The sequence below is a fragment of the Micrasema longulum genome, unplaced genomic scaffold, assembly GCF_059751315.1.
Source record: "Micrasema longulum isolate JH-2025_06_02 unplaced genomic scaffold, ASM5975131v1 h1tg002599l, whole genome shotgun sequence".
NCBI classification, from domain to species: domain Eukaryota; kingdom Metazoa; phylum Arthropoda; class Insecta; order Trichoptera; family Brachycentridae; genus Micrasema; species Micrasema longulum.
In genome coordinates this window covers 44,147-61,684 of record NW_028279734.1, presented here as the reverse complement: position 1 = coordinate 61,684, position 17,538 = coordinate 44,147, and the positions used below count along the sequence as shown (strand labels likewise).

Sequence of the window (17,538 nt, the reverse complement as noted above, 5' to 3'; positions counted from 1 at the left end):
TGGAAATATAATTATTGTCATGTTGCTGTCACTGTTTTTATTGTTATCTTAATTATTTTGATTTGAATTTTATCTGTCAACTTCAACTGTCAGTGTCAAGTTGGTGTCAGTTGTCGGTCGGTATGTCGGTGAGTTAGTGTAGTGTGGAATATTATTTTTCTTTAGTGCCCAACACAATAAAACTAAAACAGGCAAAATGAAAATAAATTATTGAAATTGTGCAGCCGGCTTTTCTTTAAATTTTTTGAGTGTTGGTATTATGAAGTTTTCATCAACTGAAGATGAATGTAGTAGGTTAGGAAATAAACATTACTTTATTATCGCATGCATTTTTATTTTTATCATTCAAAGGATCGCTTTTTTAAAATTATTTTCTAATTTAACACTCAAATTGCGTATTTAGTAAACAAATACATAATTTCGCATGAAAATGAAACAGTCTACTCGAAAATTCCAATGCATTTACTTTTGTTAATATATATATTATGAATCATCCATTGCTTTACCATAAAATTTTGCAACCAGTAAGATGCGGTTAAAAATACATTTCACGAAGCTCTGTAAAAGGATATTGAATAACTAAGTAATTATGACTCAACAAAATTTAAATTAACAATTACCTAAACAACATAAACAGAGATGCCCATTAAAAACACCATTTTGTCTATCTAAAGTTACAGGTTACAGCTAGACTTATCTACAAGTCTACAACACTTATCACATTTAACTCTCTAATCACCAGTTATCATGTGTAGCAAAGTATCTTACATGTGGGTACGTCAAAAGGTTGGAAAGAGTGAATTGTACATAATTCAATCCTGCATATTTATTTAACTGTTAAAAATAACTCACCGCGATACTAATATAATTAATAATAACCAAAAACAGACTGGTGCTCGTTTGTCAAGGTTTGTACTCACCGATTTCACAGCTGTTTGTTAAAGCGGGCCATTTCTCCTTAGGGGTAGACATGCCACATGCGTCTTTCCCGACATACATTCCTAGCTTCTTTCTCATTGTGTCTGCTATTGACATGATCAGATTTGAGATTTTGGTTTTTCTGATCACACCAAGTCTTTTTTGACCATCCTCATCCTACGTTACCATTCACTCTCGCCATATACTTGTATCTGTTTTACCCATTAAATTATAATTCTATGGTTGTATCATTTGTTCCACACATTATGTTAAGAAGTATTTTATTATTTAAATTATGTGATAATGTATAGTATTTTAATAATAATTTTAGTAAGTAATTTATTTTCTATGCATTTTGTGATGTTCTTGTAAATGTGCATACCAGTTACTTTTTTTAATTTTTTTTATTAAAAGCTCAGAGGGCTCTTACAATATACAGTTAAGAAGTGTACCGGGTGTTCATTAAACCCTGTCACATCCGAAACCACGATGATCAGTATAAGCAAGAAGACATATTGGCTCACTAAAATAATGTTTTAGAATGAATACAATTCAAAAAAATAAAATATCAAAAAAAAGCAAATGGTTGCTTCCTTCTGCGGGGGAGAAAACGAGGAGGGGGAGGGGGGAATCTGATACTGCGCCGCGCTCTCCTCACTTCTCCCCTTCAGTAGTAAGCAACCACTTGTTTTTTTATTTATTTTTTTTAAATTTTCTTTGTTTTTTTTTTTTTTTTAATATGCCAATATGTCTTCTTGCCAATACTGATCATTGTGGTTTCGGATGTGACAGGGTTTAAAGAAAACCCTGTATAATTATAGTAAATAACATAAAATCATAATTATTACACTTTTATGATTTTTTTAAAAGGAAAGGAAGTAAAGAAGAATTAAAATGAAAAACACATTAAAAAAAGGAGAATTGAGGGGATGGCCATTTAACGGATCGAATAGCTAATTTAATTACAGCAATAGTGGTGCGGAGTAAGTCCAACAGCCCTGCATAATAATTAACAGTTCTGTGCATGCGAGCCAGGGGAGAATGGTGAGTGTAGTTTGTCCTGTTGTACTCACATTGGAACATGCATTGGAGTCTGGTGATCCTTGTGGGTACACGAATGTTTATCAGGGACAGTAATTTGGGGCAATCTATTATGGTGCATACCACTTTGAACATTAGAGTTAGGTCAGCAATTGTCCTTCTGGTGGAGAGCAATGGTAACCTCAACTCAGACATCAAAGTTTGGTAGCAAATTTCATGTATAGGTTTACCCTTTTTAAACGGCATGTGTATAAGGTAAATTGGAGTAAAAATTAGAGCATTGAATTGTACAGTAAAATTTCTTAAAAATGTATGAAAAAAAATAATTTAATAAATAAAAACGCACTACTTTGAATGACGTCACTGGTTCATATGAACCATCCAATGATATGAGAGCTTCGAAGGATATCCGGTTTGGTCACCGTAAATGAACCAATCGGAAGAACTGTCATAGAACAACCTATGACGTCACACGTGGAGTTATTTCAGAAATACAAAACTTTAAAAAATAGCGCTGATAATACGATATATAAAAATTTTAAAAAATAAAAAATTGGCTTAGTTTAATATTCTATTAACAAATAAAAAAGATAAAAAAGACTCTGAACTTCCTCATGGAAGTTCAGTGTTTTTTTTTTCTTTTCTGGGAGTTTTGATCTGTCATTCGCTGTTTTAAGGTATTACTTTTTACACTGTGAACATTCACATTTCTGGCCATGTTTTGACATTCGTATTTCTTGATACTTCCATCCCTAGTGGATTTAATCCACTACACTACTAACTATTGGACAAACGCAAAATTCTGTTGATGATTTTTAATGTTTTCAAACCACCTAAACTGTAGATTTAAAAAAAAAAAAATTATTTGCTAGAATATTTTATATTTTAAACCATTGACTAAATATCGTAAATAACTTGTGCTAGAAAAATTTAAATGTGGTATAACTGGATTCGAACATTGCACCTTTGATCCATGAGCCCACAACACTACCATCGAACCACAACCCGTTTCATTGGAGATGTTTTATAAGATACTGGGAAAATAAATTAATATGTATCCAATATTATATGCCAACCCCTCATTATAAATAAAAACAAATTCGGATAGTCATTAAGGACCTTAAATATGTAAACAAGGTATTAAAAGTAAAGTATTAAAATATTTTTTCAAAAATGTACATTATGAAAAAGAATTAATGTTAACTATAAACTATCCATTATTTCTGTATGTAATACAACACGGATAAGGTAAGATTTTACCTAAATATGGGCAAAAAATGTTTTAGCTGCACAATTATTATAAGCCTTACAAGTATTTTGAAGAATATATATGTAGAGACTAATAAACATATTACTTTATATAGAATAATAATTGGTTCATATTCTTATGTATTACATTACTTTATATTTGTGTTTTATTATATGATATATTTTATTACATGATTTATGTTAAAGTAATATTTTGTATTCTTAGCACAAATATTACTTAATAATACTTTTAATTTTTTATAATAATTATCATCAAATTCTTATATTTAGTAAGCTGTGTATTTATAATTAAGTACATTTTTTGTTTCATTATTGTTGTATTACTAAAGATCTACTCTGAACTTTAAAACATAAAAAAATCTCTATCTTAGAACAGGCTGAGCCTTGTTAGATGGAGACTCTCGTAAATTCACTAGCTTTATTTAGAAATTTACAAACTAACTAGTTTCGGCAACCCATTGCCTTTTTCAGGGTTAGTTTGTAACTAAATGTGTTGCCAAAACTAGTTTGATTATAAATTCAAAAATTTAAGTGGTGCCTAAAAAACCAAGTTTTTTTATTTTAATCTATTACGTAAACATTCTTAACTTTCATTGGCGCTTGAAGCGTAATACTAATCATATTACATGATTGTTACATAAAATGATTGAGATACCTTGCGATTGGTGTACCGATGCAGTTCCCTATGCTCCATAAGGTGTGGTTAAAGAAATGATGATGATGATTTAAATCGTTTTATCTTTCATTTTATGTTGTATCTTTTCGTACCAAAAATATTCATATTTATATTATTCAAAATATTCATATTATTCAATATTTGAAGTATGAAAATTATGATTTATTTAAGCGCTACGGGAAATTGGTTATGAAAAAAGTTTTCTCACACGCGGTAAAAATTAGAGCATTTAATTGAATGTCGAAGTTTCTCGAAAATGTATGAAACCATTTTAATATAAATGAACTACGTCACAAGTTCACTTGGATAAACCAATGATAGTGTTGTGATATATTTTTTTTATTCTTTCCGGGAAGCCAACTTCCCAATCAGCAGAACTTTTCGAAGAGAACTTATAACTGCACCTGCGGAGTAATTTCAAAATTACAAAACTTTAAAAATTCAGAGCGCTGATAATACGATACATAAAAAAAACCACTGAACTTCCTAATTACACCTTCGAAAAGGTGTCAACATAATGTGTTTCCCGAAAAATTATTTTTAAAATTGCTTTATAAAATATACCTTATTATACGTACAATGGTAAATCCATAGAATTAAGAATAATCCAGAAGGAGCGTAGAATCATATTTGAATACATCGGACTGTGTCCGAAAATCCCCCCACTGTCGCCGCGCGCATGCGTGAAGTCGCCGCGTAATGTTGCCAGATAGCGAAAAACATAACACAAATATAAGAATTTTTTTAAAAAGCAATTTGTTAATTTCTCTGAAATCTTATTGTACACGGGGAAACATTGATTGACACAACAGAGTAGACCAGTAAAGGGTCATTTTTTGATTATTTTTTATTAAAGGAATAACCCGCTAGCCTCTATTTAATAAGAGTAATTGAATTAATTAACTTTGAACTTAAAATATAAAACAAATTTAATTTTACATAAATCGGATATTATTATTTCATATTAAATAATATTTGATGTTTTAAAGATAATGTCGGTCTAATATCCACCACGGCGTTGTTTAATCCGAGAGGTCTAATTTTCGTAAGTTCTCTCATTAGATGAGCAAAGTGCTAGTCCATGATTAGAAAGTTAAACTAAATTCTCAGATATATACCGTGGTGCCGGGATTCGAAGAATGTTGTATGAAAGAGAAAGAAATTGAAAGTTTATGCCTTGTCCAAAATAAATACATTTTAAATATTTTTGAGAGAAAGACATCAACGATTTTTTTCGAATGAAGAGTCCAGTAAAACTTTTTACCAATTTCCTCATTCCTATAAATAATACCTTTTTAATAATAAAATATCAATACAGTACACCCAATAGTTTTAATTACCTCTCTGTTGAGTAAGCTTTTTTTATAATATTGCCTTTTAGAAATAGAACACATCTTTAGAGTTTTACAATTAGATAAATGACCTTTTGTGTCATAAAAATATTTCTCCTCAAAATGCATTGAGCAAATTATGCTTTGCCTTTGTTGGTTTCCAAAACTCATCTCGCCGTACTTTTTGTATTATTTTTATCCACTCCGTTTTCCTTCTTTCATCAGCAGGGAAGCTAAAATTCCACTTAATCAATTAAAACCAATGTTCTTATTAATAAAAAGTAGCGTAAATAAATTGACTACCCTGGCAACACCAACAAAATGTCAATTTTGTTTTCTTTGACAATCTGACAGGTGGAAAAAAAAAAAAAAATTGAGTAATGCATTTGCTACTTACACATGCATTCGCTACTAACACATGAAATGTTATCCCATCCTGTTTCTTGTTGATCCCAGCAGCATTTCTAAACTTTAAAACGTCACAACACGGCATAGTTGAATTCAAATCGGGAGTTGCGTACTGAGCGACGTCTACAAAAAAACTAATGTGAATGAACAAAAATCGTTTTTTATTAATCCCAATCAGATTATTTCCTTAAATTCCTTATTATTTCTACCCATTTATTTATTTTTACTGGATATTTGGTAATACTAAAATAATATTAACTGACATTCAATAATTTTTTGAAAATCGCATTCCTAGAAAAATGCACCCCCGTTGGTGAGAAGAGCCGAGTTTGACATTTGCAATCAGAATTATATATACGAAAATTGGTCATTTTATATTTTATAATTCAAACATAAATAGGTACCTACTTAAATTTAATATTTGAAAATGAATTATTTTAAGTTCTGGAATTCAATCATGAACAAGTACCTAGTTACCTACCTACCAATAAAAAGTTAAACCACTGTTTTTACGTTTATCTGAACGGTTTTTTGAAGATGTTTTAGTGAAATTTTGTAAGTATGCTTAATAATATTTAATCTTAAGAGGAAACGCGGTCCGACTTTTCTTCATACAAACGTATTCCCGTATTTTCTCTCTTGATTATGCCACTAGAGCAAATATTTTTTTACACACTATAGATATTTACCATTGGCGTGTCCTTTTGTTTAGTTTTCTAAAAATAGTTTATTATGGGAACTAGAACCATCCAAACCCGTAAAAAACACAGTTTTATCTGCTCTCTTCAGGCGCTCGGTATACAAATATAACTATTTTTGAAAAACGCAAGAAGTTCCTACACAGAACATTTTATTCTGATACTCTCTCTAAAAAATAACTAAACTAAACTAACTAAATCGGTTCAGTTTTGAGGTGCGGAAAACGAGACAAAGAAACAAAAGGTCTGACATGCAGTTGTCTTTTTCGCAAAGTATCGGGGAGGCATCTCTGAAAGACAGTGACAGGAAAACAATGTTCGAATACCCATTTATCAAAATTCTCCGTCCTCATAATTTATGTAAACCGAAATACAAAAATAATAATGTATACGTACATATCTAATTTGGAGTAAATGCAATAATTGATATCAGCTGTCGATTGTGTTCATTTAACGCAAATCTTCTTCCGAGCTACAGCCATAAGCGGAGTTCACCGATCTTACCTAGAGAGAGGACAATTTTGAATTTAAAGAAAGAACTCCGAACTTCTACCATTCCCTTTCCATCTTCGTAGCTTTAGTCGCTTTAGTGTCACCGACGTAACCGTCGTAGAAGGAACGTTCGTAGAGCTTTCGTTCGATGAAAATCGGTTGCCCGCCGGCGTAAAACGAGCTACGATGTTATGTTCACAAGTTTTCATTTTGTTGTCAGGTAAATTTGATATTATGAACCTCGTAAATTTTTGTTTATCAGAATTTGGCGTTTTTAATTTAATGAATTTTTTCTATAATACAATTAGATATAATATCATATTTGTTTTTAAGTTTAATATTTCAACGCTCTAAACGTTGATACATTTTTTTGTGAATTAACGTTAGTGGTTATTATTTGTTTTATTCTTATCGAAATAATTTTTAAAAAGGTTTTTAAACTTTATAAAAAATCGCGTGTTGAAATGTTTTTAACTATTTGTCAACTTTATAATCTATCTATCTGATTTATCTTTTAACTTTGTTATACATTTTGTACAAATTGGCTATGGCCGTTAATAAATCAAATAAATCATTTGTTTTTAAATGTATGTGTGTTTATTTTGATTAACGACCGTAATCCATGAAAATTAGCGCAATGTATTAATTTCAATAGGTTTTTAACCTGAAAACTTTTAATGAAGCGTAGAACTACAACTTCTAAATGGTAACATTACCGTTTAAGTTTACGATAGCCTAAGTATATTACTTAAAAATAGTTATGTACTTATTATTGTTTACAAAATGCAATACCGCTTTATTTTTATTGTTTTACCTTTTGTTATAGCCTGTATTAATTCCTTTATAATTTTCCAATAGAAATGGATTAAAAACAACTCTCGTTAACACTTTGATTCGACCATTCCACATGCACGGCAATTTTGTACACGGGATTTCCGAGCACGCGAAATATACGTATTTTTCATTTTCTTAAATATAGAACCAGTCAATGTTCGGTTGCATTGGCTATTATAATAGCCTAATCGGCCTGAAGTAGAAGGGAAGTGTACATTTTATTCTAGGTACTAATTCATATTTTTATTGTTACAGTTTTCCTTATTTTGGTTCACGCTGTGATCGCTGTCACCGCTCTCCGTAAGTATAAAATTAAGTTTATGTTTATGAAGAGGCGTTCTGTATTAACCAATATGGTAAATTTCACCGAATACGTCACATCCAATATGGATTACAGAACGTAAGTTGATGGTTCTTAAGTCGAAATATTTGGATAAACCATCTTCCAATAATTATTATCGCGTCATCCCTTTCCATTTGCCATAAACTCAAAATTATGTTTTAATTTATTATTTATTTTTTACTCAAAGCGATTGACTCCAAACACGTACATATCATAATAATGTTTTTTTACAATTGATACCTCGTATTATTTAGATACGTGTATTAATGTGAGTTCGCAGAAATGGCAAGTGTCTTCGTGCTTTCTTATATTCTAAAAATTTTTGTTTTACAATCAGAGAATCGATACCGCGTTTATTTCTGCGTTACAACTTCCAGGAAAATAAATCAGTGCACATGCAACCAGCCGTTATTGGTACCATAAATTTCTTGGTATTTTTATTAAGGTACCTACCGATTCCCCCCTGAGCGATTAAAAATATATGTAAATAATTCAATTTGATGTATTGATATTCAAGACAGACAACCTTTTATAATTTGAGCCATTTATGTAGATAGCCCAAAAAATATATTTTTTGCGCAATATTTTGAATAATATCAAGATTTAATCTCTGGATATAATATTGTGACATATGAATACCTTAATTTATTACTAACCTAAATACCTACATTAATTATAGTCTACTCAATAAAAATATCATTTGATAGGGTCAATGTTGGATGGTAAATAATACAAATTACTTTTGTTTTCTGTATTTTCAGAATGACTCGGCGTGTTTTTTATTGAAAATATTTAATACATAATTTTATTTAATTATTTATATTTATTGTTGTGCACACAGTGCTATATTGGTATAATACAACGATATTATCCCATAAAACATAAACCTAACACAGCACCAATTTATTAATTTACAATACAATATTTCGGTGTTTTTTCGGAGCGAAGTTTAAGGATTTCTTCCTTTTATTTCAATGATTAATTTCAGGATCTTCTTAGATTTCTTTCTCTCGGGTTAATTTGGTAAATAATAATAACTTTTGTATTCTAAAATTTCTATTGATGTAGGTTTATTAAAAATAATATAGATATTCGCTTTCTTATGATTTACCTATTTATATTTGGCCTACTTTATAAATCACCACAAAACCGGGTTGTGGTCCCATAGCCTGTCGCGGACTCTCGATCGGTCTAAGTCTAATGTTTAAACCTCACTCTACCAGAACTGGTTCCAAATTTTCCTAACACGGCTATTTACTAGCCAAAAATGGCTCTTAAATTGAAATATTTAAGTAAATCATAAGAACGCCAGTATTTCTTTTCCTTTATTAAAACAATACATTATCATTGAAAATTTCATTTTTAAAAAGCTTTAATTGTACCCCCTCACTGCATTTCAGTAAATTTGTAATTAATCAACTGTGCATGTGCAACGCTTTCACATTTTTCAAATATAATAATATGTATATTATAATTCTACGATACGTTCATATAATATGGACGTCATGGTATTTGTGCAGTTCGGTTTTATTTTTTACAAATAATGTTTTTTTGTGTATCTAATATCTACAATGATATTCTTCTGGCCATTAATCTTCGAAGCTCGCGTGTCGTCGAACCAATTCTATTTTATGTCCTCCCGCGTCAGGCGAACCGCCGCCATGGCTGAACATTTTTTACGTCAAATTTCCCGCTTTTCCGAAATAATCCGATACATCTCGCCGGTTATGGCGACATTAAATACGGAAGATCACGCCACCGCCACCCGCCATAGCGATAGAAACTGTCTTAATATCGATATTATATCGATTATCCAATCTTCAATCTAAACCAAGATTACATAATATTTAACATTAAAAAGTGCTCGTTTTATACCTATACGTATAATATGTACAAACTTACATGTTTTCTACTTGTAATAATAGTGTGAGGAAATATATAGCACCTTCAGTCTTAAAAGAAAATGATTTGACAATAAGGTTCAAACTGTTGATCTTAAATTCTAACAGGATATCAGCCTATGTAAAAACTAAAATATGTTATATGCAACTACTATGGGGAACAGGAAATCAAAATGACATAAACAGACTACAAAGACAACAAAATAAAATATTTAAGTTAGTATATGACCTTCCCTATCTAACTGCAACTAGAGAACTTTTTAAACAAACTAAGCAATTAAATATAACTGAACTCTTTCAACTAGAATCATTAAAATTTATCCATAAATTAGCCACTAATGTAAATGTAGACAAAGAACTAAAACTTGTAAAAAAATGTAGTCAACATGGACATAATACGAGAATATCAGACAAATACCATACACAACTTTCTAAAACAAGACAAGGACAATCAAGACTAATGAACCGGGTACTAAAAGTATACAATAAACTACCAGACAAAACTAAACAAAAGACTCAGACAAACTTTTCAAAAGATGTAAAAAATATTATTTTGAACAACAGAGTATGAATGAAAAATGTTTATACTATTTTTGTAAAATTAATGTAAAAATCCGTAAGGGTTTATAAATATTTTTTTCATATTAAAAAATCCTTAATGTCAATTATTTTCATTACCTAACTTTAGGTAAGCCAAAAAATAATATCTTTGGTATTTTGGATGTTTGTAGCACTAACTTTGTAGTTCCTTGTTATATTTTAAAGGAATAAATAAAATTACTTTGTTTTATAAACCATTTATTTATTATAACAACCGACTAGTTTCGGCAACTCACGTTGCCCTCTTCAGGGTTATATTAACAAAACAAAGTAATTTTATTTATTCCTTTATAATATCTTTGGGTCTAACCTTTTTCAGTGTGGCCACTTATCCAAATAGAAAAATCGTTTTAGATATTTGAAACCTCTGTAGATCGTTATTTCCTATTTGGTGGTAAAGAGTATGATTGAGTATTTATGATTCTCGGAAATTTGAAACTGCGAGTTCTCCGTTTCTCGATATTCTCTTTTCGAAAAGTTTTCTGATATTTAAAAAAAAAACTGTATTATCATAGTTTCTTATATCTACTGTTGTCACCGGTGTGTCTGATCCGCGATTTTTAGAATTAACATAATCACAATATTTATTTCCTTTGTTAACGGGTTTTTCAATAGAGGCAGAGAACCTCTTTTAAAACGGAATGTGAAAGCCCGTTTTATTATTCGTATTTTTTAAATGTAACGAGCTTATTTTATTTAAAAAATCTTATTTTATATTTGTCCTGCAAGCCTTCCTTTTACCTAAGATTTATAAAAAAATTAAATCTAAAATTATACAAGATTTATAAAAAAAAATTAACCTAAAACTTATACAACATATTCAGTAGAAAGTTTAAACAATTCATGAATACATGTAAAAAAAACAAATCAAATAATAAAATATTTTAAAGTAATATAACAAGAAAATCATAAGTACTGTTTCATACAGCTGGGCAAAGTGAACAAAAAAAAGTATATATTATGAAATGCATAAATAAATAAATATAATTGCCATTCACCATCTTCGAAAAAGTTCAAAATGTTTTTTTCTATAGGAACAATACCCTACACTAAATTTATCAGATACGCGGGAATAACTATTGCCGAGTTCATGAAGTCTGTTCAATACGGCATTACAAGTATACACTGTCCATGAATTATTGCTACAAAACGGTGGCACCTGTCCAGTCATTCTTCCTTGTTATGGTGGTTTAAATGTGTAACATTCTTTTTTGAATATTGATATTTGTTCAATTCTTCCATCTGTGATTTATGAGACTTAAAAGTAAATACTTGCAATGAGTACAGTGGTATTTGTCTACAAATATTTGCAAATACTCCGCATATTGTTTTTGTTTAGAGCCATATGCTCCACAAATAGCAGGTAAGGATATTAATTTTAACTTGTGTTTTTCATTATTTAAAAATAATTATACAGTCCCCTTTCCTTCTAAGAACCTTTCACTCGTTTATTTATTGAGTTCCCTTTCAAAACATGACACGATTCTTTCAATTTTATAAAGAAAATGAATCTTATAAATCCTTCCATATCGTTCTAGCATATTTATTTTATTCTCGCTTTTTCCAGGTTTTCTTTTTATGAAAAACACGTTTAAAATACTTTATGTAATTAATCTTTTGAAATATAAAGGATTCCATTTCCATAATTTTCCGTAGGAAAAGAAAACTTGTATTACTGCGAAACCATCCAATTTTGCCCGCTTTTTTACAATTTTGTTGATTTACTCAAAAAAATGTACTCCATGCTTTACTTTTTAATTTCTAAGGATGACTTAGTTTATCATTGAATTGGGTTACAATTGTAATTTCAGTCATATTTAAATGCGATTCCAAGCTATTTAAAATTATGATGGTGGGCAAAATTACCTTAATTTTCGTCCATGTTTGCCCGCAACCATTACTTGTTGGAATGTAGCTCATATAGCGTTTTTGTCTAAGAACTACTTTATATAATTATTAATTCAAGAGCAAAATTGTTGTTAGCACATATTTTCAATGGCCAACTAATAAAATATTCGTCTAAAATCAAGTAGGCAAATTTACCCGCCGAACTCTATTTGTTTTCATACAAGCAACTTACAGGCCTTAGGGTTGTCAAAATCTGGTTGATAACTTAAGAAATATTAATGTTTTATTTAAGTACACATACCAAAAATCCTAGTCTTAATTACCTAAATGTCAATTTTTAAAATGAGATAGATACACACATTTTTCGAAATGGCATATGTACCTATGTTGTGAGAAATAATAACTGTTTAAGGAATATAGTTAACCAGGTGACATCAATTTGAAAAATTAATAGAAATTATTTCGGAACCTAAGTTCATAGATACGAAAGTGAAAAAATATCGGTTGGGGGTTGATAATAACTGGTTAACTCTAGATATAATGGAAATAATCAAATATAGAAACACATTGTATACCATGCAAAAAATGATAAATGCTTCAGAAACTATTAAAAGGCAATATAAGGAATATAAAAACACATTATCAAATGAATTAAGAAAGGCAAAAATGAATTAAATTAAATTATCCACAATAATAATAATACTTTTAAAAATATAAAATACCTAATGTGTGCAAAACCATCAAAATAGTTTTAATTTAATTTAAACTAATTATGAAAATAAGAAAGTGACAACCCTAACACATTTTTTCGTTTGGGCAAAATTGACACCCCGGAGACTCGACTTATGCGGGTTAATTTGCCCACCGTCATAATTCTTGATTTAAGCTACTGACAGCACATAATATAAACAGGAAATGATCTAAAAATCTTTGTCTATATCACGCAACTAGATAAACTTACCATTGTCTTTGCCATCGAGCAGTATATTAAAAACACTGAGTCGTAATTGGCCCGCAACATATGACACGAGCACTTTGACAGGTTCTGACAAGCCACTGAGTAAAGTTAGTGACAAAAGCTTCTGAGTGAAGTTAGTGACATAGATCTACTTTCCTCCTTGATTTACCAAATTTACCCAAATCAAATGGAAATATATATTTTTAAAGGTTGAGCATAGTTTCGCGGTAACTTGCGAACTTTTTTGTTTGCTTGACAAGTATTTTATTCTGATTTTATTTGACTTGGTTTTTTCGTATTTAAAATACATACCAACAGATTAAAATAATCAGTAGTCCGGAATAACATTGATCAATTTACCTATTTTAGAAAACCAACAGCTTACATTTGTCAAAAAATCACTTTTCAGTGCGGTTCTTGAAATTAAACTATTTATTTACCATCTAGGTGCTAAGTATTAAATTTTATCTCATTATAATAAATGTATTTTCCTATCCCAAGAATGTTAAGGTATGGCAATGAATACGAATCTTATGATTTGTATATTTAAAAAATATTTAATAGGTCCTTTTCACGTATTTTTTATTATTTTTAAAAAAGCAAAAATACTATGTAAACGATATTATTATTTTTTCCGTGTGACGTTGGATAAATTTTCTGCAAAGGTTTAAAATAATCATATTTTGAATTACCTCAAAATGAGATATTTTGCGCCCTATAGGACAAACGGCACGTATTACGATGCCGCGCCATACTTGTACGCAATGTTTTTTTGAAGCGCACTCGGCGGGCATGACGTGCGATGTCAAAATGGCGTGATGCCAACTGCAAGCCATTTTGTATGTGCTAAATTTTAAAGCCGAAAATTCTAAATGAAAAGTTTTTTTTATACTTTGATAGATTTATCAATAAAATCATAAAAATCTGCTCTAAACATTCAGTGAGTTTTCAACGTTATTCCCGATTTAGAAAAATACCCTTTTAGATAAAAGCAAAATATATTGTTCGAAGTTGAGTAAAAATGATTTTTACATCTCGGTATGTGAAAACATTGTCCCACCGTTTATGTTTTGACGTGACAATATTGTAATATCTATTGTATTGTCCTCGTGTAAATCGGACTTTTCTTATAAACCTGGTATATAGTTACGCCTAGGCATAGTGTTAGAATAAGAATGAAAATACAGATAAATAAATAACGATAAATAATAATAAATAATAATAATAAATAATGATAAAAAGTTTTACTAAACTCTTCATTCGAAAAAAATCGTTTATGTTTTCTGGTCGGTCGGTTATCGATACTATACCTTTGTAGTCGGTCGGGAGACTTTTATCTTCAACTATGACGTCATACTGAAGCTATGTCATTTTAGAGCGTAGATATGTGTACCGTGATGTACGCTTCCCCTTGATTCATATCGATGTACCTACCCAAAACTTAAAGGTGGGGGGGGTTGGTTGTATATCTTTATAATCGCTAGAGGGAATTTATCTTCAACTATACCGTCAAGGTAAAAGTATGACGTCTTATCTTCCCATCATAATCGAGGCCCTGGTGGTAATATAATTTCCTACAAGAACAAACGGCTTTGTGCAATTAACAGTCAACTAATTATACAACATTACCTCGGAGTTAGTTTTGAGCGTTTCGTTTGAAATATTTAATTATAAATAGTGCTGTAAAAGGACCTCTTTTTGCGTGGAAGACACGTTCCACGCAGTACCGTGTAAAATGACTATCTCTATAGATATATATGTACTAAAAAAACAATGGTGGTTAGGTTTTTTTGTTTAAATATTATTACGGAATCAAAAAAAAATATGCTGGCAACAAAATACTTAGAAAAATCGTAAATATTATTTCCCATCATCCATTCCTTGCGAATACCCTTAGGGCAGTGTCAGCCAAATTGTGTGCCGCGGCCCAGTAATGCTCCGCAAAAAGTCTTAGGGTGTGCCACGAAGAAGAAAGCCTTAAAACTGCTATTTCTTTAGATAATGTCTTCAATTTTAATTTAATATCCTCGATTGGCTGCATCAGCAAGCAATCAATAATTCTATGTTTCCGTTTAGATCGTTTCTTTGCGAATTTGTTTTTTCAGCGCTCTCCAAAATAAATTAGAAAAAAACTAGAGTGGTAGGTAACAAATGGTAGATAAGGAGTCACGTGTTTTTTGAAATCTAATAGCCGCGATTTCAAATAATTATTTTTAAAAATTAGTAACGTCCTTCACACTAATAAAACTAACCACCTATGTATCAGTGGCGAGCCGTAATTTATTTTATAGGTAATCTACAAATAATTATTATTTACATATAAGTACATAATACGTAAGTGATGTAATTATAAATGACTATTTTTTCTGTGATTCTGTGAAAATCAACTCAAACAACAATTATTATTAACCACGCGATATGCGTAGCTTATTTCTACACTATTTTAATACAATACTTGTACAAAAGTTTATTAACAAATATCACAATGACATTCAGCAGTAACTGTCAACACTGAGCTCTGGCCGATTCCTTTTAAAATAAATAATGCCAAAAACGGCTACTGCGAACGCCACATGTCCTATATGATACATAATTTGTCAACGGCATCCTATCAAATAAAAATAGTCCTTCGGAAATAATGTTCGAAGTACTAGTTTCCAAATAGAGAATTCCAGAGAGAGAGAGAAAGAATATTTTGTAATCTGCAAGCTTGTTTTACTACTAAAAAAGCTGACTTGGGTTAAATATGTAAAATATAGTGTACTTTTTGTATGGAGAAATAAGCTGAGGTAATCGGCTAGTTTTATCATTCACTGAGAACGCGCTGGGCGCTAGGCGCAATTCACAGATATTTTTATTGTAGGAAGATATAAACGGTGGCGGCGATGTATAATAAATAACAATTATTTTATTTATTTTCGCATAAACATATTCATTATAAAACATTATTATCGAAAGTCAAATATAATGGTAAGCTGTGCATAATCGCTTATTTTAACGATTCGCCCCTGCTATGTACATAATTTAATGTATGTTGAAAAAAAAAATTAAAATCAAAAACTTTGTTCCAATAAAGGAAAAAAATCATGTATGAAGCCTATGTAAAAACTAAAATACGTTATATGCAACTACTATGGGGAACAGGAAATCAAAATGACATAAACTGACTCCAAAGACAGCAAAATAAAATATTAAAGTGAGCATATGACCTACCTACCCTATCTAACAGCAACTAAAGAACTTTTTAAACAAACTAAACAATCAAATGTAACTGAACTCTTTTAACTAGAATCCTTAAAATTTATTCATAAATTAGCCACTGATGTAATTGTAGACGAAGAATTAAAACTTGAAAAAAACTGTAGTAAACATGACACAATACGAGAATATCAGAAAAATATCATGTTCAACCTTTTAAAACGAGAAAAAGACAATCGAGACTAATAAACCATGGACTGAAATTATACAATAAACTACCAGACAAAACTAAACAAAAGATTCGGACAACCTTTACGAAGATGTTAAAAATATTATTATTAGCAGTAGAATGTGAATTTTAAAAGTTAAGATATTTTGTTAAATGTATTTTACCCGTCAGGGTTTATAAATGAAAAAAAAAAAAAAAACTGTTATCTACACAATGATTTGCTTTATTCATATTAATGGTGTATTTTTTAATATATTTTTATTAAGTGTGCCGCATTAAGTTAAAGAACGCTTTGAAAATTCCAAAACGAAAAGTATGATTTATTATGGGTTTAATTATTACGCAATGTTAAATTAATGTTCAAATAGTTTTGTTTCATTTGCGTATCGCTTTTTTTCGAAACCGTCTAAAAAGAAGTTCCACTGTATACGCAGTTTCTTTGTAATTACTGCTTATATTGTAATGTACGGCCTATTTCACACGTATCGTCCAAATTGGGAGTTTAAGAATGTTCAAGGTTAGTTTTTTTTTGCACCACAACAGGCCAGGAGGCCCGGCCCAATTACAGTGGTGAATTACATCGCAGAACACCCAGGCTTGAGAAAAATCACATTTTATTTTTTGTGTTCTCACCGGGAATCGAACCTGGAACCTTTTTATTTATTTATTTATTTAACTTTTTGCATATAATGTTATTTGTACATTGGCGGGCTTATTGCCAAATGGCAATTTCTTCCAACCAACCAATAAAATAAAAGTTTTATTTTTATAATTCAAGTTACAGAACATATTCA

General features: G+C 30.2%; 1 protein-coding gene across 2 annotated transcripts in view; it reads left to right on the top strand.

Annotated features, from left to right (window-relative positions):
* The first annotated feature begins 90 nt into the window (after window positions 1-90).
* The window catches only part of LOC148271893 (beta-1,3-glucosyltransferase), a 47,772-nt gene continuing 30,324 nt past the window's right edge, over window positions 91-17,538 (top strand). Inside the window, exons 1-2 of one of the 2 annotated variants that reach the window (XM_088240787.1) lie at window positions 91-294; window positions 7,923-7,967. In XM_088240787.1, coding sequence (XP_088096913.1) covers window positions 282-294; window positions 7,923-7,967 — 58 coding nt within the window. In that variant the 5' untranslated portion in view covers window positions 91-281. The remainder of the gene's footprint in view (window positions 295-7,922; window positions 7,968-17,538) is intronic. The other variant, XM_088240788.1, reaches the window with a different exon arrangement.